At 35.4% G+C, this 23,298-nt stretch overlaps 5 protein-coding genes across 8 annotated transcripts; 2 read left to right on the top strand and 3 right to left on the bottom strand.

Moving 5' to 3' along the window:
* Positions 1–98: 98 nt before the first annotated feature.
* CTR1 (copper transporter) lies at positions 99–1,003 on the bottom strand. The gene has a single exon (NM_001281256.3). It carries the CDS (start codon positions 837–839, stop codon positions 393–395), a length of 447 nt encoding a protein of 148 aa, NP_001268185.3. The 5' UTR covers positions 840–1,003; the 3' UTR covers positions 99–392.
* Positions 1,004–1,986: 983 nt separating this feature from the next.
* Positions 1,987–4,681, bottom strand: LOC100249061 (cation/calcium exchanger 4). Its single transcript, XM_002277797.5, has one exon. The coding sequence runs from the start codon at positions 4,210–4,212 to the stop codon at positions 2,212–2,214; it is 2,001 nt and encodes a 666-aa protein (XP_002277833.1). The 5' UTR covers positions 4,213–4,681; the 3' UTR covers positions 1,987–2,211.
* Positions 4,682–8,937: 4,256 nt separating this feature from the next.
* Positions 8,938–18,477, top strand: LOC100252622 (aldehyde dehydrogenase family 7 member). 4 transcript variants are annotated; one of them, XM_010657811.3, is made up of 15 exons: positions 8,938–9,291; positions 9,398–9,484; positions 9,568–9,699; positions 10,810–10,882; positions 11,162–11,184; positions 11,288–11,351; positions 12,029–12,074; positions 12,725–12,905; positions 13,518–13,694; positions 13,793–13,957; positions 14,488–14,628; positions 14,727–14,824; positions 15,433–15,582; positions 15,704–15,772; positions 17,590–18,477. In XM_010657811.3, the coding sequence occupies exons 1-14, from the start codon at positions 9,157–9,159 to the stop codon at positions 15,756–15,758; spliced, it is 1,527 nt and encodes a 508-aa protein (XP_010656113.1). In that variant the 5' UTR covers positions 8,938–9,156; the 3' UTR covers positions 15,759–15,772; positions 17,590–18,477. The 4 variants fall into 4 exon arrangements, with proteins under 4 accessions (XP_010656113.1, XP_010656112.1, XP_059596517.1 ...); XM_010657810.3 differs by lacking the exon at positions 17,590–18,477 and adding an exon at positions 16,217–16,580; XM_059740534.1 differs by lacking the exons at positions 13,793–13,957; positions 17,590–18,477 and adding an exon at positions 16,217–16,580.
* On the bottom strand, positions 17,438–18,032 carry LOC100257759 (uncharacterized). The gene has a single exon (XM_002277977.4). The coding sequence runs from the start codon at positions 18,030–18,032 to the stop codon at positions 17,622–17,624; it is 411 nt and encodes a 136-aa protein (XP_002278013.1). The 3' UTR covers positions 17,438–17,621.
* Positions 18,478–19,528: 1,051 nt separating the features above from the next.
* LOC100254165 (protein STRICTOSIDINE SYNTHASE-LIKE 4) lies at positions 19,529–22,359 on the top strand. The gene is made up of 6 exons (XM_002277771.4): positions 19,529–19,825; positions 19,908–20,120; positions 20,872–20,939; positions 21,135–21,371; positions 21,446–21,578; positions 21,845–22,359. The coding sequence occupies exons 1-6, from the start codon at positions 19,643–19,645 to the stop codon at positions 22,115–22,117; spliced, it is 1,107 nt and encodes a 368-aa protein (XP_002277807.1). The 5' UTR covers positions 19,529–19,642; the 3' UTR covers positions 22,118–22,359.
* The last annotated feature ends 939 nt before the right edge of the window (positions 22,360–23,298 follow it).

The raw sequence follows: 23,298 nt of genomic DNA, 5'->3' as shown, positions 1-23,298 counted from the left end.
CAAGGTGAATGTGAACCTAGAAAAAAGTCCTATAATTTGCCATGATAAGCAAGCTTAGTTACTGAGAACAATGTAAAGAAAAAAAAGGTAAGTAGTAATTTCTACAAGTAAGGTGCTTATCTTAATCAGCAACGCAACCCAAAATGAATGTGAACCTAGGAAAGGTCCTTATAACCACAAAAGCATGTTTGGTTAGTGAGAAAATGTAAGATATGAAAGGAAAGAATTGCATTTACAAGAACACAGACAACATATAGAGGGAAAATTAGGATTCAGACATTCTTCAAGAGCAATTCAAACAGAGCCAATACAAAGCCAAAACCTATGATATTAACACAAATTCGTAAATTTTCTTCCCTTTTCTTCTCGGAATCCAAACGGAGATCAAGATCTCAGGAACAGGCACACGAGTTCTCCACCTCCACCACCTCTTCCTGATCTCCGTTCCTGAACAAGTAGTACCCAACCGAAAGCCCCAAAACAATGGCCACGAACACACCTCCGTTAAACGACATGATCGCCAGCATAAGCAAGTATCCGATCGCCGAGTTCACTCCGAACAGAACCGCCTCAGCGATCCTTGACGGGTTGCCCCAGCGGGTGCGGCCGCGTCCGAGTTTGAATAGGAGAAAAGTGGCAGCCGACTGCGAGGGCGGCGCGGCGGCGGGGGTGGAGGCGAGAGTCTTGAATCTGAGCCGCCGGTCTTCCATGTTCTGGTAGAAGACGGAGAAGAGGAAGCAGGCGAGTAAAGAGAGGGCGTAACTCGGCCATGAATCGGTCTTCCAGGAGGAGAAGAGGAGGGTCACCTGCGTGCCCCAGTACAGAGTCATGTGCATCATGGTCGGTTTTTTCGCCGGATTTGGCAAGGCAAATCGGATCTTGCAGCGCCGGAACGCGAATTTTCCGTCAAATCGGAAAATTCAGAGGTTGGATCGGGGGAAGAAATGGACACCAACTGAAGCTGAGGGCCGTGGCGGTTGGCGTTTCCACGAGTGGATAGAAGTTAAAAACCAACAACTCCATTTTGACTCGCAGCGTTCAGTTTGACGGCTCAGATCTCGCTCATTTTTTCACTGGATGATCCTGGCCGTCGTAAATTTTAAAATATTTATAAAGGCCTTTTATAATTAAAAATAAATAAAATTCAACTAGTTACATATTACTCTTACTATTTATCACAGCCATTTTTATTACCAAAGAATAAACCTTTAAATATATATATATTTTTGTCATAATTCATATTTTTTATCACATTATTCGTATCTTATATCACATCTTGTCACATCCACATTTATTACCAAATAATAAACCTTTAAATATTTTTTATCATAATTTATATTTTTTATCACATTCTTCTTCGTATCTTATATTACATCTTATCACATCCACATTTATTAAAATATTAATAAAAAAATAATAGATTGATTATTATAATTTTGGTTATATTTATCAATCATATTCTTCGTACTTTTCATGACATTTGCTTTTATTAATTCGTTAATCAAAGAATAATCCATTAAATCTCATATTCATTATAATTATTTCTACTTTTGTCATATTCCCGATTCTAATCATATGATAAAAGTATGATATTCTTTGCACCATACATTATTTGTATCATAGCTAGACATATCTGGTATGTCTTCACATTTTTCTTTTAACCTTATTTCATATTTTTATTCAACTAAAACTAAATAAGGCAGTCAACGTAGCGTGAGAAGTGTCCTGGTTGCTTAAATCTCCTTCAACCCTGCAAACGGTTCAACAAACCTATAACAAAAATCACAAGCTAAGGAACCTGCCATGAGTAGAGACAGGCAAATGATGACTTCAAAACTCATCCAAATCAGTAGCAGTGTTCATTCACAAGCCTGTACAAGTAGACTTAAAAATTGATCTAAGTGATCCGTGGATCAACTGGAAAACCTGGACATGAAGAAGCCAAAACTATTAAGAAAACCGAGTAATAGGAGTAACAGAAAACGATTTGGTACTAAACTTCTGCATTGGTATGGAATTTGTAATCTACTTGTGTTTATGTAGAAATTGTTGTGGGATACAACTAAGGCATCAACATTCTCATTCCAACTTAATAATGTACAAGCCCTGCAAGATTTTCATCCTTCTAATCCTTGCTGAGATAAGGATTGATGCTTCCCACTGCTCCAGCTCCCTGCCATAATCATCAAACTTCACTAGTTTTTCGGTTCATCAACTAATACCATCAAATGACATGACACCCATAGAGGTGAATACCCTGACTAGGAGGAATATCAAATAGATGGTAACTAAGCCAAATCCTAATGTTTTGGTAGGTCGCATATCGCTTCGCGGCAACACAATGAGTGACCAGATAAGCCCTGATACAAGAAACCCCATTGTGCAGAACAAGGTGCCATCTCGAGGAATTATGTATGAGGCAGGCCTGCTAGACCAGGCTCCAAGCAGCATTGAGATCCCCAAGCCAGCAAGTGTGTTGAACATAGGACCAGCATAGCATCCTGACATGGCAATCTGCACTCCATCTCCCCCATTCATTGCCAAAGCAACATTGGACATTAAATCACCCATTGAGTTACCCCATGCCAGTACAGTTATCGCGAGGATTGATGGGTTGATTCCAAATATCACACCCAATGCCACCAGCAGAGCTACAAGCTCATTTGCAACAATGTAGAACCAGACTATGCTCATAAAAAACCCTCCAAAAACCCATGGAAGTAGGAAGTTGCGAGGCGGCTCCTCAGAAACAGTGTAAAGGTATGCAAGAATTCCAAGGGTACCGCCAAGTGCAACACCAATAAGATATGTGATTCCTCCACTCAAAACAGATGGGCTATCTTGGGTGTTCCATAGAAATGCAAGAAGAATGGGGGCCAATGTGACACTGGCCACAGCATACCCCTTCGACCACCGCTCCTCTTCAACTATAGGGATTGTCAGTCGCCGTGGCAGGATCAATGGCATCTCTAGAAATGAGCATAATCTAGAGCAAGAGAAGTATGGGTTGTTGTTCATCGTGTCCCCATCGTTCCAACCCCAGACAGGCTTTGAATTCTCTTCTACACCAGACTTCAGAGATTGGTTCGAGTAAATTGCCATATGGGAAGCCCACATCCACTGGGGCAGCTTGGTTTGGAGATGCGGCACATCATTTTCAGAGTCAGACTCGAGCAATGAGGTGTAAACTGAATCATTCTCATCATTTCCATGGGAGAAAATAAATGCTGTGACCGGAAGCAATGGGGTTACAGCATCCAACCTCAAGCTCCTGGCATGTTTCCTCAAAATCTCATTTGCAGCAACAAAGAAAACATATACAATATAGATTGAAACAAAGGCAATTGCCCCTCCAACACTCACCTCACCAACAAGCAAAACAATACCAAGGGACAAGAGAGTGAATAGAAAAAAGCACATATCTCTGACAAAGCATTTCTTATCTATCTGAACCCTCTTGTCTGCAACCCCAAGAGAAACAGCCCCCACAACAATGCAGGTAACAAAGACCGCTCCACCCAACACACTGTTGAGCCCCACTTCACCTGAATTTTTCCCCATGAAAGCAGCAATGCTGGCAAACACATCGGGGGCCCCATTCCCCAGTGGGAGGAGAGTAACCCCTGCAACAGTGGGCGGAAGCTTCAGGAGACTTGAAAGCTTCTCTAAAGAGCAACAGAAGTAGTCTGCTGCAGTGTTGCCCAGCATATAGAACAGAGTCACGAGCCAAATTCCCAATAACAAATACCCCAAAAAGCTGATTGACTCGCAGTTACAGTAGAAGAACATAATGTAATTGAAAATTCCGCCGGAGTTACAGTCAGGATGGGCAATCAAGTACTCACACCGGCTCCGGTAACCCTTATGTTCTAACAACTCTTCACAGAATTTTGGATTTTTCACCGTCAAATTGCCTTGGAACACCCCGTCTTCTTCGTCGTCATCATCACCGAGAGTGGTATCAAAATCCGACGAACTAACATTTTCTTGGGCAGTTCTCCGGCGAATCACCTCAACCCCATTACTGTAGAAACCGCCTCTCAATCTCCACTGAGGATGGAGAACCGAAGGCGAATTCACCACGAACGATTTTGCCATAAAATCGCTCCGGTTAAAGAACAAGAACAGAAACATAACCAAAGCACAAATTCCATTAAAAGCTCCACGAAATCGAGAATGTCTAGTGCGGTAAGCGCCTCTAGACTCTGTCATTTTCCGCTCCCTCTAACCCTAACTTCCCACCAAATTAACACCCTGACACCCACTGTTCCATAATACCCAGAAATCAAAAGCCTGATTTGAGAGAAAACGGAAGGTCCAGGAGGCTTCAAATTCCTGCAAACCAGACCCCTATTTTCTAAACCAGAGTCAAGGACGAAGACGTAATGACCAAAATCCGAATATATTCACAACCCAAATAGAAAAAAATAAAAAAAATAAAAGGAAAAAAATAAAAAGAAAAAAAAAATACAGACGAATACTTTGTAAAGCGAGAGGTGGGTTGCATAGGATCAGAAACTGCTTACAGAAGAAGGAAGAATAAGACGAAAAAGGGGGAATCGGAGGAGACGTCGTGAACAAGAGAAGCAGCTTCTGCGTAGTTTCTTGTTTGTCATCGACGAGGATGAAGCGCGTGCATAGTGGCATATCTAACAAACGCGTGGCACACGTCTGCTTTTTGATCCTGTGGTTTTGGAATATATATATATATATATATATATATATATATATATATATATATATATATATTTTAATTCATTTTCTCTGCATGGCATGGCTTTTTCAAGCGGCCAACCCCATTATTATATATTTTTTTTGTTAATTTTTATGTATTCATTTATAATTTTCTATTTTATTAGTTTGATATTATAAAATATAATATGCATGTTTAAGCATATCTTATCCATATAAAAATAGAATAAATATGGTAAAATATGATACGGATGTTTAAGAATATCATATCCATGTATTATATTCTATTTATATTTAGTTTATAAAAAAATAAAAAAATGTTCCAAACTTGCTTGAAATTGGTAACCACAAATTTATAATTTTTTTAATTAATACTTTTTTATTTATAACATTATATAATATGTCATACCACTCCTCCGACATGTTATCCGATATTTTATCTTCTCATATTATATCTTATTAGTCAAATATAATCTTAGTTTGTTTTACTGATCACATGGAATATGACATAACATTATGATATTGTATCATAGAACAAATCTCTCTTACATATTTTTTTTAGTCTAAAAAATATGAAAATAATAAAATTATAATTCACGCAATATTATATTTCATCTTTTAATTTATTATTAATATATTTATATAAAAATTGTTTTATAATATTTTCATATTTGAATATAAAATATAACAAAAAATAATATCTTATTTCTATAATCAACAAAATAAATTTTATTACACGTCATGATTAACCAAATATGATTTAAATTTTATTATTATATTAAAAATAAAATGTAATAATGAGGTGGAGGCGGGATGGGAGTTGGCTACCCTCATGGGGTCCATAGCCTAATCCTCAAACAAAATAAAAGAAACCTCAACTTACACTCAATGAATATGATAAAATAGTAAGTACGACTCTGAAATTTCCAACCTACTTCCTTCTCTGGCACCACGTGTGAGTCATATGTCCATCCTAGGATCCACGTGTTTATTAAATGATTAGATAGCATGATTGAAGTCGTGCACCGTAATATCTCCCTTTTTTTCGTCATTCCAATATGCAGCGTCACTTTTCTTGACACGACATCATCTTGAAAAAACATTAGCACTCGCATAAAAACATTAACTTGCAGTTGAAAAGCGATCAAATTATTGCGATGGCTCCTTCGAAGCTATCCGATAATCAACTAACTTTCAAATTCTAATAGTAAAAAGATTACCAAACAATTTGGATCGTATTTGAAATTACAAAAATAGATCGCAACCCTTTATAGCCGGTCGTCTCATGTCTAAGTCTAATAAGAGGCAATTTGAAAGTAACTTATCTAAATAATCCAATTACATAGTTAATATTAAAAAAATAATTTTGGGAAATGATATCATAATAGATCAAATATTATTAACGATTGGGTTTAAAAAATATAGAATAATATATACTAAATCAAATATATCAAATCAATGTGAACTATACGAATATAGGAAATATTTGTTATATATATTATATAAGGGTCAATAAATAATATCAAAAGATTCAACGTTATAACAAATATTATTGTCTAATCTTAATTAAAATATTTAATATAAGAATATGATTTATGTGACAACATATCAAATAACATAACTAAAAAGTTGAAGAATGTGAAAAAAGTACGAAAATAAGATAATATCAAATAATAAATCATCAATATATATCAAAGTAATCCTTAAAAGATATGTTAATTTATCATGAACTGTCGGATTTAAGAAACATACAATAATATATACTAAATCAAATATATCAAATCAACGTGAATTCTATAAATTTATGAAAATACTTTAAATATATATTATATTGGGGTCAACGATTAAAATTTTAAAATTCTATACAATCAGATATGTTCTTATCTAATCTTAGTTGACACGTTTAAAATAAGGAGGTAATCGATATGACAACAGATTGAATGATATAACTAAGAGTTTGAAGAATATGAGAAAAGTATGAAAAATGTGATAAACAAGATTAAGTAAAAACAATGTAATTATAATATAATAATAACATAGTACCTCAATCAAATGAATCCAGCCAATTTGAATTCCTCAAATGTTTTTGACCAATTTGAACTTAAAAGAAGTGAAAATATCAGAGTATAATATGATTATAATATACAACTTTCACAAGATGCCTATTGAGTGCTATAAACTTTTCCTTAAATCAAATATATGAAATTAATTTGGGCCCCTCAAAAAAAGGCTCTTTTAAACTTTGGGAAGAAGTTCCACCAGTGGAACTGGAATCTTCAAAGCAAGGAAGTTTACAATTCATGACTCCTAGCGACCAAGATTCCGATATTATTTTAATAAAAAATAAAATAAAATCATCAAAACTCATATAAAGCCACATTAACAAAAATTAAATAAGTCGTGGAATTTCAAATTTCAAACCCATCAACAGTACATTTTAAAAAAGGCCGGTGAATAGGCAGTTTTTTATCCGTCAATTATAACTTTTTTTTATTTTAAAGATTTTTTTAATTAATTAAATCGTTAGTCAATAAATCAAGAACTTCAATTGCATTATAAGATATATAATTTTTATGAAAACCATCCATAAAAGCTTTTGAGAGGTTTTGTGGATATAAAACAAGTTATAACCAAAACTAAGTAAACTTTCTGAAAAATATTTAAAAATATTTTCCTTTTAAAATTCTCACATTCCTAATAAATTTAATACACGTCACAACTATAATCTAATATAAGTAAACTTTTTTTGTAATTAAAAAATATTTCATTTTAAAATTAGGTTAATTTCATTTACTTTCATGATGTTTTTAGGTAAATACACTTACCCTTCATTAATTTGAAATTTCGTCATATGTATTTCCTATTTTTCTCATTTCATATTTTCATCTTCCTTCCCACTAATTGAAAAAATGAGGGTATTTCACGAATTTTTAAACTAATACAAATTAGTTGTATTAAGCTAAAAATTTAAGGATGATGAATAAAATTATCCCTTTAAAATTCTCACTTTTTTTTAATAAATTCAATCATTCTTATTTTATTTTTATTTTGGATTGATTTCACTGCTATCTCTAGTTGTTATAGCCAATGTATGCAAAATCTTGAGCAAAGATAAATAAAACAAAATTATTAATTTAATTTAAATAGGATACCAAACTAACAACAGCTTTTATATAAGAACACAACATTGACTCTTAAACCAATGATAGGTCACCCATTCCATCAAAGGAGATTTGACTTTTGAGTCTATTGTCATTAAATACTAATTGATTTTTTAGATATGATTGTCAAAAATTGAAAATCTAGGCTTTGATATGATCTTAACAATTTAACTCAAAAACTTAAATTATTATATTATATAGGAATGATGCAAATGAATATCAAGAGTATTTTATTGTACTTCTAATAAAAGTGTTTTTACTACAAGTGTTTTTTTTCTACAACACTTCCGAAAAAAACTTTTTTAATATTAATAAATTACTAAAAATGATATTAATTACAAAAAAAAAATTATAATAAACAAAAAAAATTATTACAAAAAAATATATAAATATTTATATTGTTAAAAAAACTAAAAAAATTAGTTTTATAATTATGAAAATAGAAATAATGTAGACTATATAAAAAAATTAGAAATTGATATTATTGAATTTATTATATGATAAGCTTATAGTGATTTTCGATGAAATTGTATAAAATCTCAAAATTATTAATAGATATTAATTATTCTATTGTTGATGAGAGATTTTCATAAAAAATTAAAGAGAGCGAAAGAGAAAGAAGGGTAGCAAAAACATTCCGAGTATTTTAGGAATATTTGAAATATTTTAAAGTGTCTTTTTAAAAAAGCACCTCCCAAATGCTTCGTTAAAAAACACTTGAATTGTTTTCTAAATTTTTTAAAAGTAGGCTGTAACTTGAATTCATAACGTACAAAAATGAAACCTTTGTTTCGGATGGGGACTACCGAGCCCCACCCTCAAAGTTGGGCTCGATCCACCGTGGGCCTTCATTATAAAGCCCATGTACATAATGATAAAAAAGTTCAATTTGGACGGGGCGACACGACAGCTCCAAGCATACCCAGCCACTACTTGACACATCAGTGCACATGACTTCATGGTCAGTTCACGCGCGGCTCCATACCTCCCGGGTTGGTTTCCTAGTGGCGCCCACCTCAAATAATTTTATTTTTGGCCTTATTTTGATAGATATATCTTCGTTTTTTTCTTATAAAGATAACCTTTTATTTAAAAACCCATATAAATAGTCGAATAAAAACATGGAAGAAGGCGACACTCACACAAATTTTATCCTTTCAACCGGTTACTTAAATCGGTGAATCCTTGTCGTTCTTCTCTCTGATCGCATCGTCTCTCGTTCCCAATCTTAATTGCATTTCTGAGGTGTTTTTGTTATCTGAGGTTTTGATCTTAATCCTAGAGAATCATCGCAGTTGTGGAGATGTCTTTCGAGAGAAAAGAGTACCAATTTCTGGCGGAGATCGGAGTCGGTCCGGCGAATCCTGGATGTTACATCAACGGAGAGTGGAAGGCACGCGGCCCGCTCGTCTCTTCTGTGAATCCGTCGAACAATCAGGTTTCGCGCTTTGAATCCGATCGGTTTGGAGCTTTGAATCACGGAGATGTGAGTAATTGATTCGTTTTTGGAAATTTGTGAAAATATTTTCGGTTTTTGGATGCAGAGGATTGCGGTGGTGACGGAGGCGTCTATTGAAGATTACGAGGAGGGGCTGATGGCTTGCAGTGAAGCAGCAAAGACGTGGATGAAGGTTTGTGGAATTGAGCATGGTCGTTGCGAAAATTTTGCGGCTGGTTTTGGTTTTGTTGACAGTTTCTTTTGTTGTTGTTGAAGATTCCGGCGCCGAAGCGAGGTGAGATTGTGAGGCAGATTGGGGAAGCGCTTAGAGCGAAATTGGGGAGTCTTGGTCGGCTTGTGTCGCTGGAGATGGGGAAAATACTGGCTGAAGGAATCGGAGAGGTTCAGGTATAACCTTTCTTTTACTCACAAGCGAGCTAGAGATTGATGTTGAGAGTGTTCCATGAGGCATTGTCCTTTTGTGCTGCATTAAGACAAGCCTCAGGTGAATGCATGAATCTCTGTTTCTTTAACTGCTTCCGCGTTATAATCGAAACATTTTCATTTCCATGCCATCGTTCTATGTCCATCCGCCGGAAATGAGGTTTTGTGGAGGGGGTTTACTTGGTCACTTTGTGCTGCATATGTTCAACTAGTCAAAAACCAACTTGACAAGATGACGCATCTGTTATTTGTATTATTTTTAAGGAAGTTTCAACCTATTTTGGCTTTTTAGTAAGAGGAAAATCTATCCAGTTACTGTGTTTATCCAAATTGGTGCATCTTTAGGGTCATTCTAATATTCTATGGCTGGAAACGTACAGAAAAGTGGTGGCCTGAAAGACCACATGGCAAATGGGCCCAATTGCTTATACCTTAGTCTAGATGTGATTTATTTGTACCCAAGTCTCGTCTACTCACACCCGGTCCCATTTCTTTTTAATAGGATCTCATATTTTATACTCTCATTTCAGATCATTTTACCTTTATTCAATGGTTTGGATTTGACTACACATATCAATAGCTCGGATGGTTCCTTACATTTGGCTAATCGATAGCATATTCTGAATTTATGAAATGGTGGAATAGGTGGTCCAACTCTCCGCTTGTCTTCTACACACTTTTCAAAGTGTATTTCTTAGGTTGCCTATTTCACCAATGGATTTATAGTCCTTGGTAGTGATTTTTAAAAGTGTTTTTAACTTTTGTAACACTTACATTTTTTTATCTTTTAAGTATTAAATGATTAGAAACGCTTTATGAAATCATTGTCAAACATACTCTTATTGTCACACATATAAGTTCATATTTCAGAACTGCCATGGGCCCTGTCACGTACCCTAGAGAAGGTCAACTCTGGAAAGACTTGCAGGAGTGTATTTTAATGATTTACAGTGTCCATAGAGCTGAATGAGCACATACAAAAACCTCAATAATCTTTCAGATGAATTTTTGGCCTTGTTTACCTTTCTCCCATTTTCAAATAACTCCATTTTTTATTTTTTATTTGCTTTGCAGGAAATTGTTGATATGTGTGATTATGCTGTTGGGTTAAGTCGACAAATAAATGGATCCATCATACCTTCTGAACGTGAGCTCAGTCATTATATTACTGGCCATTTCTTATTTCATGTTTCTCTTGATGGCTTAGTGAAAAGCTTCAAGAATTATTACAGCTCTTTAATGACTATATATGAAAGCTTTTCTATAGGCAGCTCAGAAAATTGATTAAATTTACTTCTGATCTTTGATTTGCTTTCAGACAGTCTGGAGCTATGATTTATTTTTCCTTTTGGTGTCTTTATATTTACTCAGAAAGTAAATCTCCAAGACTTTAAATTTGACCTTTTTTATCTGCAATTTTTTACAGGTCCAGACCATATGATGTGTGAGGTGCAGTACTGTACCCAGTTTTGGACTAGGATAATTTAAAAAGCCACTGTCAACATTATTTATGTTCTCATTGCTCCTAGTTTATGTGCCTTACATACCACAGGTGTGGAATCCCATGGGCATAGTTGGTGTGATTACTGCTTTCAACTTTCCATGTGCTGTCCTTGGTGCGTTCTTTTTCCTGTTTTAACCAACAAGCTTATTATGAGTGAGCTTTGAAACTTTAATTTTCCCTTTGATGTCAATCCATGTAATGATAAAACCGTGATAATTCATGTCTATCGTTTGTGTGAGAATCTTTGGGAACGTAATAGTTCTTTATTAACCCATTTTATATCAGTCTTAATGCCATTTAGTAGAGGTGTATAGTATTGTCATAGCTAGTAAGCATGAAGCACCTGCAAACTTAGCTAGTTCTACTTATCTAGTTAATTCCTACTAACAATAAATAGTGCACTTTTCTCTTCTTTTAATAAATGGAGGAGTTTAATTTTGAAGGATGGTTTTGAATTGTATTTCAAATTATCATACCCAAGCACATATCTTGTCACAGCCCTTCTTTAGGTGGGATTTTCTTTCTGTATTCATGTTAGTAGGTTATTTGAATTGGTAATGCCTGTAGGATTACAAATCGAATAGAATCATGAATATCCTTAATTTGTCAGTTTAAAATATGTATATTATTCAGAAAGAAATATATGAGTTTTCCCTGAGTTTTAGAACTATATATAGTTAGTACTATGAGTAGTCTTGCTTTAAATTTCAAGTTGTCTTCTATTTTATGAAATAACCGATACTGCTGCCCTTTCTGACCATAATTTTCATTATTCCTGTGGTGCTTTAGGATGGAATGCCTGCCTCGCATTAGTATGTGGTAATTGTGTTGTGTGGTAAGTTGTATATCTGTCTCTTGAGTTCTGTGTGAGGTATAAGTTGGAAACAATGACATCAGATGATGTTGTTCAACATCTATTCTTGTTTTTTCATCTATGTTTTAAAGAGTTCTTGACTTTTCATACTCCCCACTCGCTCCTTTGGATGTGGTTGGTGTTGATACATGTTCAAAAAATTGTAAACTCAGGTTTTGTTTGGATATACTTCTTGTTTTTTGTTTTATGAAATATAAACTTTTATATAAAAAGTAGCAACTCTTATACAGAAAGTATATGTTTTCCTTATGTACTTAAAAATTACTTTCAAAATTTTTAAAATTTGATGTAGCAAAAAATTTTTAATTCCTCAAATTTTTAATAAGTTCTTAAAAATCATTACATTTTCAATATAAATCTCTAAGAGTTCTTATATTCTATATAGAAGTTACGACTATTTTTTGTTCCAAATGGATACTTAGTCATCCAACTAATTTTTTTTTTTTTTCCCTTTTCTAACAAAACAATTTTAGTTACCCATTGCTAATGGGTAAAATAGAGAATACTTATTTTGTTCTCTTTATCCTTTTCTATAAGAAGGAAGACTCTTGTTTCCTTGAATTACATGTTTTATGCTAGAAAATGACTACTTACCATAACCTACATTATAGGAAGGGTGCTCCAACAACTCCACTAGTCACCATTGCCGTGACAAAGCTAGTGGCTGAAGTTCTTGAGAAAAACAACTTGCCAGGTGCAATATTCACCTCTTTTTGTGGAGGTGCTGAAATTGGTGAAGCCATATCAAAAGACGCTCGCATTCCCCTGGTTTCATTCACTGGGAGTTCAAAGGTACCCTGCTTACATACTTGTGCGCTATTGGAATTACATCTATGTGAGATGCCAAGTTTTTATCTATTCACCATAATGTATGCGGACCTTTTGGTTTGTCAATGTTAAACTTATGAGAAGTTGTAAAATTGGATTTATGTAGTTGATAATGTCGATCTCAAATACTTGGGATGACGCCACATTTTAAAATCTTGTGGATACCAAGTTTTAATATTTGTCTTCTGTGCTTACTGAGCCTCATCTCAGAATGACTTTGGGGTATGATTTAGGCATTAAAGAAATTTTATGTTTCTCCCTTCTTACTGATGCCTTGCACACATGATTTATTAGTATAGTTCTATCTTTGAACCATTGTAATTTTACCTTATGAGGATTGCACAATACCAGCCAATATATGCCATTCCTGATGAAATGAGGTGAAAATTGGATCAAAAGGTTTAGATTAGTAAACCTCACTACAAAGCCATATGAATTACTCAGTTTTGTCTTTGATTTGTTTGTGATTTAACATGCATGCCAAATTTATACTTTACACTGCTTTTTAAGCTGCATGTTCTGTTTTTCTTTCCATGGGCATGACCATATACACATCTTCTGCATTTGCAATTATAGGTGGGTCTAATGGTCCAACAAGCTGTCAACCAAAGATTTGGTAAATGCTTGCTTGAATTAAGTGGGAACAATGCCATCATTATCATGGAAGATGCTGACATTGGGCTAGCAGTACGGTCTGTTTTGTTTGCTGCTGTTGGCACGGCTGGCCAGCGCTGCACCACGTGTCGTAGGCTGGTAACATATATTTCCTTTTATATATTTAATGTCATAAGTTTTTGTGTGGAGATGGATGTTCAAATTCTTCAGGCAATTTTTTGTCCGTTTGGATGCAGCTAGTTCATGAAAGTATATATGAGACTGTATTGAATCAACTGATTGATGTCTATAAACAAGTCAAAATGGGGGACCCTTTAGAAAAAAGTACCCTTGTTGGACCACTGCATACTCGTGCTTCGAAGGAGAACTTTGAGAAGGGCATTGAGATCATAAAATTTCAGGCATGTATCTTTCACTTGTAGAAAAATAGAGTTACTATTCTACAAGCATACAGACATGCATCCATGGACGCATGCACCCATTATTATTTATATCTGTTTTTCTGCAAGCATTCAATACCTTGCTGTACTTGTACATTTGTAATCTTTTAGTGAAATTATTTCTAAACATTATTTGCTATGTACCCATTTCATTATGCATGTAGATTTTCATATTCTTCACTTAAAAGCTGCAATGAGAAAAACTCTATCCAGTACAGATTCTTTCTTTTTTTTTTAAGAAAACACATAAAACAAGTTCTTAAATTTATAGGTACAAATCTCCTGGTTCTTGAAATTCAGAGCAGGACTTCAAGGACTTCAAGGACCTGTATATATGTACACACACTGGTTAAAAGATTAAGCTGTAAAATGATTATAGACTAGTTGGTTAATCTCAAAGCTGCTTGGATTAATTTTTGATAGAATTTATTTTACCAGAATGTCGTTTTTTCTTGGGTTTTGTTAATCTAAACTCTTCCAAGGACATTCAGGGAGGAAATATTCTGATTGGTGGGTCCACTGTAGAATCTGAGGGAAATTTTGTGCAGCCAACAATCGTTGAGATTTCTCCAAATGCCTCTGTAGTTAAGGAAGAATTGTTCGGTCCAGTTCTTTATGTGATGAAATTTCAGGTAGTCTGTTAATGATGTCACTCTCCTCCCTCTTGGTGGTCTATTTCTCTTCCTGATCAAACTTATCTTTTCATGTTTGGAAACTCCTCTTTGTGCAGACTTTTGAAGAAGCAGTTGAAATGAACAACTCTGTACCACAAGGATTGAGTAGTTCAATCTTCACTCGCAAACCTGAAGTTATCTTCAAATGGATTGGGTGAGTACTGTGAGATTGTATTAAGATGGCTTGTTGGCCATTTATGATTTGTTTTATTATTTTGATAAAACATAATGCATGAAGTATCATATTATCAGACTCATTTTTCTTTTGGCCTCTTGCATCCAAGTCTTGTTGTGCTTTAAATTTTAATGCCCTTTGAGTAGGAGCTGTTGCCCTTGGAAAACCCAAACATGATTTCTCAATATCATGGCCACTTACATGGACTTTCAAAACTGTTGGGCTCTCCTTAGCTCAACATGTCCTTAAATCCTAGTTCTTTTTGAAGAAGGTGAATTAGAAACTTTATGCCAATTTATATTTTGACACTTGTACCAATGTAACATATTGTGCATACCTTGTTTCTATCTTTAAAAAATCATTGTAGTTGATAACAGGAGCGGTGGGGAGAATATGTTCTGTTCCTGAAATTTAGTTCTGATTACCTTAGGAGCCTAGAGATATTTTTCTTATCCCCTGTCACTGCGATTTGTTATGGAATGTGAGTGAAGAGGCAGTTGTTGAATGTCATGACACATAAGGGATTGGTGGATCTAGTGCATTAATGTCCCTGTGAAATATTTTGTTCATATATGAGTATTATACAGGCCACATGGAAGTGACTGTGGTATTGTGAATGTAAATATACCTACAAATGGAGCTGAGATTGGTGGAGCTTTTGGGGGAGAAAAGGCAACTGGTGGTGGTCGTGAAGCAGGAAGCGACTCCTGGAAACAATACATGCGGCGTTCAACATGGTAATTTGGTTTAACCGTTTGATTTTGTTGCGGGTGTATGTTTCTTATATTTCGAGTATTTTATCATTATGTTGCATTTTTTGGATTTGACAAAAGACCTATAATTGTTGTCCTTCCACAGTACAATCAATTATGGAAATGAGCTACCACTGGCTCAGGGTATCAATTTTGGCTAGCAACTACTGTGGAGGTATGTACTGTCTGTTCATTGGGAATAATCTTCCATCCGATTGATGGTTTCAGATAAATTCTGCTTTCAAGTTTAGGCCTTCTGTGTCAAAACATGTAAATGGAGATTCTAAGACTATTGTTAGTTTTTTACTCCAGTTCTAATAAAATAGAACCAATCAGAACAATAATTTTTATAGCGTGAGTTGACTCTCTTCGTTCCATTGGCTCCACTTGAACTTCTCAGCATTTTTAGGGGTGTAAATATCAAACTTGCGAAGGGCTTGATTCTGGCACAGGATTATTGCATCCGCATAATTATGAACCCCATTTTTGTCAATTCAGTGCTGCAGATAATAATAGCTGTTATCTTTATAATGCCCCCAAAGCTTCTTCAAACATTCAAATGCAAAAATATAGGATTCATTTCCAGAATCATACCATTGATTCCTGGTTAAATTTACAGGTACTGAGGGATGAAGCAGGTAAAATCACGCTTATGGGGTAGTTCATTGGAGTATCTATATGATTTGCAGGTGTTAAGGCACGTGAAAAGTTCCAAAAGGAATGTTGGAATGTCTATTGGACTGAAATTAGTCACTTGTCTTTTATATACTTATGTGAGAAAGGTCCCATACTGTTTCAGCAATTAAGTCGTCTGAATCTTAGCTTAAGAAGCAATTCAGTTCAGTGTCATTACACGGTGCCAAAAGCTAACCGGAAAATGATGATCAAAACCGTTACGTTGATAAAAATGATTTCATTTGCTTACATAATTTTCATAAACAGTTGAGATTTGAAGTTCTGGCACGAAACTTCATGGCTTAGCATTTTCCTTCAATTTACATTGATAACTTCTAAATGACTTAACGAACGGTGGACCTGACCTGACCTAAAAGGAAACAAGCCCAACTCGAAGCTCCAAGCTGAAGTCTGGTTTTCTGGCAATAATTAGGGGCTTACATGGTTGTTACGCTTCACCACTCCACACTGATGTCACATAGTGTACTTGAAATTCAATGATAGAGTTGGTCCAACACATTCATTACTCTCTCGTGGAGAAGTAAGGGCAAGCGAATAGGGATGGCAGGTATTAATTCGACTTTGGACGCTTTACCATTTCCAGAGCAAGCAATTTTGTCTTGTTATTCGCTTTGATTCTCCTTCCCTCCTTCCCTTTGCCAGCAGAATATTTTCTACTCTCTCTGGGGTACTTTTGGAGGCTATTCCTTCGTATGTAGGGATACAAGCCTCCTAACTTAAATGTAAATATGCTTAACATCAGCTTAAGCCTACTGTTTCGCCATGCTCTCCAACTCCTCTCTTAGCAGCCTCCTCACTGCAAATTCATACTGAGCCACTATCTCCATTGTCCTCATCTAAATAACTTCCAAACAAGCCATTTTATACAAACAGCCAATCCTTAAACGGGCCTGAACCCACCTAATCCTACCAAAAATATCAGACCACTAACATGGTAAGATTCCTCTATTCCATCTATCCTATATCGCCCCACAGATACAGCTCATCATCCACTGTTAACTTATTCAACCCCGACAAAACTAGAATTTTCGTAGAAGGTGAATCACTCAGTTGTATTTATACAGATGCTGAATGGCCAAAGCCAATCCCTGGATTATCATACTTCCGTTTTTATGATAATGGTAATGGAAAATAAAAGAAGATATTGGAACCTAAAATTTCGAAATTCTTTTAAATATATATGTATTTATATATACAAGATCTCCCAACACTAGTAGGTTTATTGTTACTTCGTATATCACATACAGTATATATATAGCAATAGAGGCTTAAATTAGTGCTTGCAAAATTTTGCAGCGATGATTGTTACCTTGGAATCCGGGGCATTGTCACTCAATGAAACAGCTTTCCGGCGGTACATCTACTTCGCCAGAGGGAGTGGACGGGAGAGATCTCGGCGAGTCCAAGCTCCGGCGGAAAAGGCGGCCTATGGCGGAGATAGGATGCTCCGTTGCATTTGGTGGACTGAAAGATCTGAAGTCTTTGCAGAAACTGATGTGGCGGTTCAGCGCCTCCTCGGTGGTGATGACCCTCTCTGATCTCATGACTTCGTCCTTCACCGCCTCCACGCAGAGTCCGCATATCCACAGCCCGTGGTACTTCTCACGAACACGGGATATGTACTCCGGCGTGCATTCCTCCGTGAATCCACACGAGTCGCATTTCACGAACTCCGCTTCCGTCGACGGAACCACCACTTTCAGAGGAGGCAGTTGAGACTCCGACCCTGAAATCGCCATTGCTACGATGATAAATGCATCCAATTACTGCAGTTTCTCTCTCTAACCCACCTCGCTCTCTTTCTCTCTCCAGAATTGAAGAAGACGATGAGAGGGATATGTGCGGGGTGAGTTGTTCTTTCCATATGAAAAATGTTTGCTTAACTGAATGTGAAACGGTAGCACCAATGCACTGTACATCTAGGACGAGTGGTTCCTTGCACTTTATCCTACACGTGTCGATATCTCACCCTGGTTGCACGGAGATTCTTTGCGGCTCCAGGTCTTTAGTTGCATTAGTCTATTAGACTGCGGTTTTCTCCTTTTTGGTGACACGGGTAAAGTCACCAACCATTGACGCTCCGAAGCATATAAGTGGCAACGGCTCAGTCACTTACTGTCACCAAAGAGTATGTGAATCTGTGACAGACAAACCTATAATCGATAAACAAATTTTTTCTAGGGTTTCTCCAAGGCATGAAAAGTTATTGATATTATAAAAGGAGAAAAAAAAAAAACAACTAAATTAAAAGTCGCACGCGCCCGTAAAAATTTCATCTTTCTGTATTTTATACCAGCCTCATTTTTAATAACTATATCTTATTTATTTATTTTCCATATTTATCTCATATTTTTTTATTATTTAATATTTGTTATAGCCTTATAAGTTACCCCATTTTTTTTTCTCTAACATAAAAAAATTGGAAAATATATTATATAATGATATTATTCTCGAGTTATATTTTAGATTTATAAGATCGATTTATAATGTTTAAAATGAAAGAATTTAAATAAACTAAGAGTACACGTTCGAAATTTAGAAGAGTAATTTTTTTATTATTTATTTTGATCTCTTTTGAATTTTTTTATTGGTGATATTTCTTTTATTATTTACTTTATCTCTTTTGATTTTTTATAATTTTGTTTTAGTTAAAATTTAAAGCCAATAATAAATCATAATTTCAAAGAAATAATATTTATTTTATGTTTAACAAAACTTTTATAAAACCGACATTTTTCTTCAAAAATGTTGACTTTCACATTAGTTTTAATTTCCAATTAAAATAATAAAAAAATATATGTAAAAAGTATAATGTAAATGATATCCATGATATTTTCCACTATTTATAAGGGAAAAAAAGGAATTGACACAATAATATTTTTCCTTAACAAGCAAGAATTCCCATGTCAAAGGGAAGAAAAAATTCTTTCTATATTTCAAATGATTGATTCCAAAATATTTATTGTTTTTATATACTTTTAGGTCAAAATCATTGAATGTTAGAAAATTTTCCAATAAAAAAAAATATAAATTTTTCAATAAAGTTTATGGTTATTGAATTAGGATTTTATTTCATTTGAATGTAGAGTAATTTACTAATTTTATTTTAATTAATTATTTTAATATTTTTGGAGTATTATTTTTTTTCTAATATTTTTGCTCTTCAAAATCGCATTAAAATTTAAAACTCACTTTTCCATGTTAAATTATTGGACTTGTGAGAAAAAGACTGACACTGACAAAACTGCTACAGTGTGACAGATACTGTAGCTCAGAGAACCCTGGGCCTTTCACATCCTTATCAACACTACCAAAAAGGCAATCTTCCTCGTCAATCCTTTAGCTAAGTATGGCCGGCAACAATGGATTCAGACCCTCAAAACAGCACCTGCAGACATGTTCAAGCTTTGTTTTGGCTTCCATACTTGCTTCAACACTCCAAATCTACTTCTTCTCACCCATTTCCCCAGATCCACTTCACCTGCCTCCTGTTTCAGCTGCCATTAATCTTCCCACAAACAACAAGTTACAGGTAGCCTTGTTTTCCTCCTTTGCTCTCTCTTTGGAGCTTTGTTATGTATATAATATCTGTTGTGTACTGTTGATTTTTGTAGGAAGTGACTAAAATTGGAGAAGGGTTTCTGAATAAACCAGAAGATCTTTGTTTTGACGAAGAGGGTATACTGTACACAGCTACGAGAGATGGGTGGATCAAAAGATTGCATAGAAATGGATCATGGGAAGATTGGAAGCTGATTGGAGGTTATGCTTTACTAGGAATCACCACCGCAAGGGCTGGTGGCATCTTTGTATGTGACGCACAAAAGGTTAGACTTGTCGTCTCTTAAATTAGTGGCCATTCCAGTGTGGTAAGTTGGTAACAAGTGGGTTTTGTTGCATTATGAAACCTAAATTGGTTTTATTGCTCTAATAAGAGGATGTTGTGTCGAGGTTCCCGCTCAACACCTGGTGGTCCAACCGTTTTGAGTTTGCTTGGTTATGTATATCCTAGAGATTGCGAACATAGTTGAGCGGAGAATTAGAGGTTTAAGGTCGGTTTATTTTTTTATTTTTCAAAAAAAAAAAAAAAACGAGAAAACATATTTAATAATAAAAAAAAACTATTGACAGTATCTTCGAAAAACAATTTTAACCATTTAGTTGTTTTTTATTTATTTTTTGAAAATAATTATATAAATATGTAAAAAGGATTAAAATTAAGACACCACATATAAAAGGTTTTTTTGTTTTAAAATAAAAAATAGATTAAAAACGTTTGAGGTTCCGATAAACATTTGTTCAACAAATTGAGAGACTATTCACAAAAACTATTTTTAAGAACTGTCATTAAAAATAGTTATTAAATAGGGTCTTAATATTAATGGATTCTTGAGTGTTTGATTAATTATGAGGATCTTGAGTGTTAGGAGATACCAAATACGTTAAAATCTCGTCTTTTGCCCGTCGTTTATTTCGCTAGCGTGTGTATCAGGTTTGGGGCTTCCCCAACTTTCATGAGCTGTTCAGCTGTTGTGACCCTGATGCCAGATAACGGAAATTGATTGTTGTGATTTGCAGGGTCTTCTTAAGGTTGGAGAAGATGGAGTGTCTTTCCTTACATCACATGTTAACGGGTCCGAGATAAGGTAACAGTTTGTCATTAATTTCCATTCATAGCATGCCAAAAAGTCCAGCTTTGTACACTTAAAAACTAAGAAATTAGAGGGATGCTATTGATGAATATCATTTGGAAGAAAATAATTTTGTCCATTCTATGAACTACAGTTTTTACGAATCCTCACACAGCTGAGAAGCACTAATTCAAAATTTTGTTGGATCAGGTTTGCAGACGATGTGATTGAAGCATCAGATGGGAGCCTGTATTTCAGCGTTGCAAGCTCAAAATTCGGACTCCATCACTGGTACTTGGACCTGCTTGAGGCAAAGCCTCATGGGCAGCTTCTCAAATATGATCCTCTATTGAATGAGACATCTATAATACTTGATAACCTGGCCTTTCCCAATGGCGTGGCCCTTTCACAAGACGAAGATTTTCTGGTTGTTTGCGAGACATGGAAGTGAGTGAATGTTGTTAACACCCCCCAAAAAAAAAAAATGCTAATTCTCTTTATGATCATGTGTTGTGTGTCAGATTTAGGTGTCTAAAGTATTGGCTGAAGGGGGAGAGGAAAGGAAGAACCGAAACTTTTATCGACAACCTTCCCAATGGACCTGATAACATCAATCTTGCCCCCGACGGGTCGTTTTGGATCGCTTTAATTAAGGTATGTAAACACTCAAATTGTGAAAAGCAGTTAATGTCTGGTTGACACCAAAAGTCAAAAACCCATTTTTAAGCTTAATAAAAGTTTTTATACTTAATTAGTTTTATTGAAAGAGCTTATATTTTAAAAAGGAGCTTAATAAGAAAGCCCAGAAAATATTACTATTTGCTGTAGTGAAATTGTATTGTATCACCATTTAAAAGTCCCCAATTAAAGCTAGAAACGGGTGTGGAATGAGAAAGCTAACAAGTATTGTTGTTGTACAGTTGGCTTCTGATGGTTTTGAGTTTGTGCACGCTTCCAAGGCATTAAAGCACTTCCTGGCAACATTTCCGAAACTGTTCCAGTTAGTTAACGGCTCGAATGAGAAGGCAACGGTAGTGAAAGTTGCAGCTGATGGGAAGATAGTCGACAAGTTTGATGATCCTAATGGGAAGGTTATGTCCTTTGTGACATCAGCTTTGGAGTTTGAGGACCATCTCTATTTGGGAAGTCTCAACACCAACTTCATAGGAAAATTACCACTCAAAGCTGCTTGATGTTTCAATTTAGGAAGAACAAGATTTGGAAAAGCCGAAACAAGGGATTTTCGATCCCCGGCCTGTCATCATAATAAGTTCGGAAATGTTAAACAATGCAATTAGTTATGTATTTAGTTATGCTCAGCGGTAGGAAATGTTACTTTGTATTAGGTCCTGCCACGTGTATGGTTAGTTTTACCTTTCCTACACTATATAAATTTGTCTCCGGCTCATTTTGTGCTTGTGCTGGAATTCCAGAATATTCTCTGCTTTCTTTTCTCTCCATTCTCTCTGTTTTATCTGTTTCGATTTTCTTCTTGCCTGCATTTCCATCTTGGTATCAAAGCCAAAAATGTCAAACACTACTTTCCTTCCTCAACCACTCCACATCCCAATTCTATTTTACCTTCTTTTTCTTCTTCTCCTTCCCTTCATCAATCTACATTCCCATTGTCTTCTCATTCTCTTTCTTCTCCTCCCACATCTCTCTCTCCTCGTTTCTCACAAGACACTCATCCCACTACTTCAATACGTCCAATTCCATTTGCTGTACCTACTGACTTACCAGAATTTGTTCTCCATCACCCCCACCTCCCACCAACACTCATCCCATGATGACTAGATCCAAGGCTGGAATTTATAAACCTAAAACCCTTGTGGCAGCACTTGACTTTCCTACTGATCTTGCTCTTTTTGAGTCTACCTCTTTTCACCAAGCAGTCAAATATAATCATTGACAAAGGGTTATGACTACAGAATATGAAGCCCTTATTAGAAATGATACTTGGACATTGATGTCTCTACCACCTAATCACAAAGTAATTGGCTGCAAGTGGGTCTTTAAGGTCAAGCTCAAACCAGATGGCTCCCTTGAAAGATATAAAGCCCGGTTAGTTGTTAAAGGTTTTCAAAAGACACTTGGCTTGGATTATTTTGAAACCTTTAGCCGAATTGTTAAGCCCACTACTATCTGAATTGTTTTAAGTTTAGCGATTTCTCTTCAATGCCCCATCAAACAGTTGTATCAAAAACTGTTTTCATGGAGCAACTTCCTGGTTTTATCAGTGCTACTAATCTATGCTATGTTTGCAAGTTGAACAGGGCTTTATATGGCCTTAAACAAAGTCCTCATGCGTGGTATACAAAGCTCAGTACTTATATGTTGAAGTGTGGTTTCCAAGGCTCCAAATTTGATACTT

This window comes from Vitis vinifera, chromosome 11 (assembly GCF_030704535.1).
Source record: "Vitis vinifera cultivar Pinot Noir 40024 chromosome 11, ASM3070453v1".
Taxonomy (NCBI): domain Eukaryota; kingdom Viridiplantae; phylum Streptophyta; class Magnoliopsida; order Vitales; family Vitaceae; genus Vitis; species Vitis vinifera.
This window is presented reverse-complemented; position numbering and strand designations above follow the sequence as displayed.

Coding starts and splice junctions, on each gene's coding strand:
- LOC100254165 (XM_002277771.4), top strand. CDS start 19,643: ATGGCCGGCAACAATGGATTCAGACCCTCAAAACAGCACCTGCAGACA. Junction 20,940..21,134: donor GTTAACGGGTCCGAGATAAG/GTAACAGTTTGT, acceptor TTGTTGGATCAG/GTTTGCAGACGATGTGATTG. Junction 21,372..21,445: donor GTTGTTTGCGAGACATGGAA/GTGAGTGAATGT, acceptor GTTGTGTGTCAG/ATTTAGGTGTCTAAAGTATT.
- LOC100249061 (XM_002277797.5), bottom strand. CDS start 4,212: ATGACAGAGTCTAGAGGCGCTTACCGCACTAGACATTCTCGATTTCGT.
- LOC100252622 (XM_010657811.3), top strand. CDS start 9,157: ATGTCTTTCGAGAGAAAAGAGTACCAATTTCTGGCGGAGATCGGAGTC. Junction 10,883..11,161: donor ATCCATCATACCTTCTGAAC/GTGAGCTCAGTC, acceptor AATTTTTTACAG/GTCCAGACCATATGATGTGT. Junction 13,695..13,792: donor GCACCACGTGTCGTAGGCTG/GTAACATATATT, acceptor GTTTGGATGCAG/CTAGTTCATGAAAGTATATA.
- CTR1 (NM_001281256.3), bottom strand. CDS start 839: ATGATGCACATGACTCTGTACTGGGGCACGCAGGTGACCCTCCTCTTC.
- LOC100257759 (XM_002277977.4), bottom strand. CDS start 18,032: ATGGCGATTTCAGGGTCGGAGTCTCAACTGCCTCCTCTGAAAGTGGTG.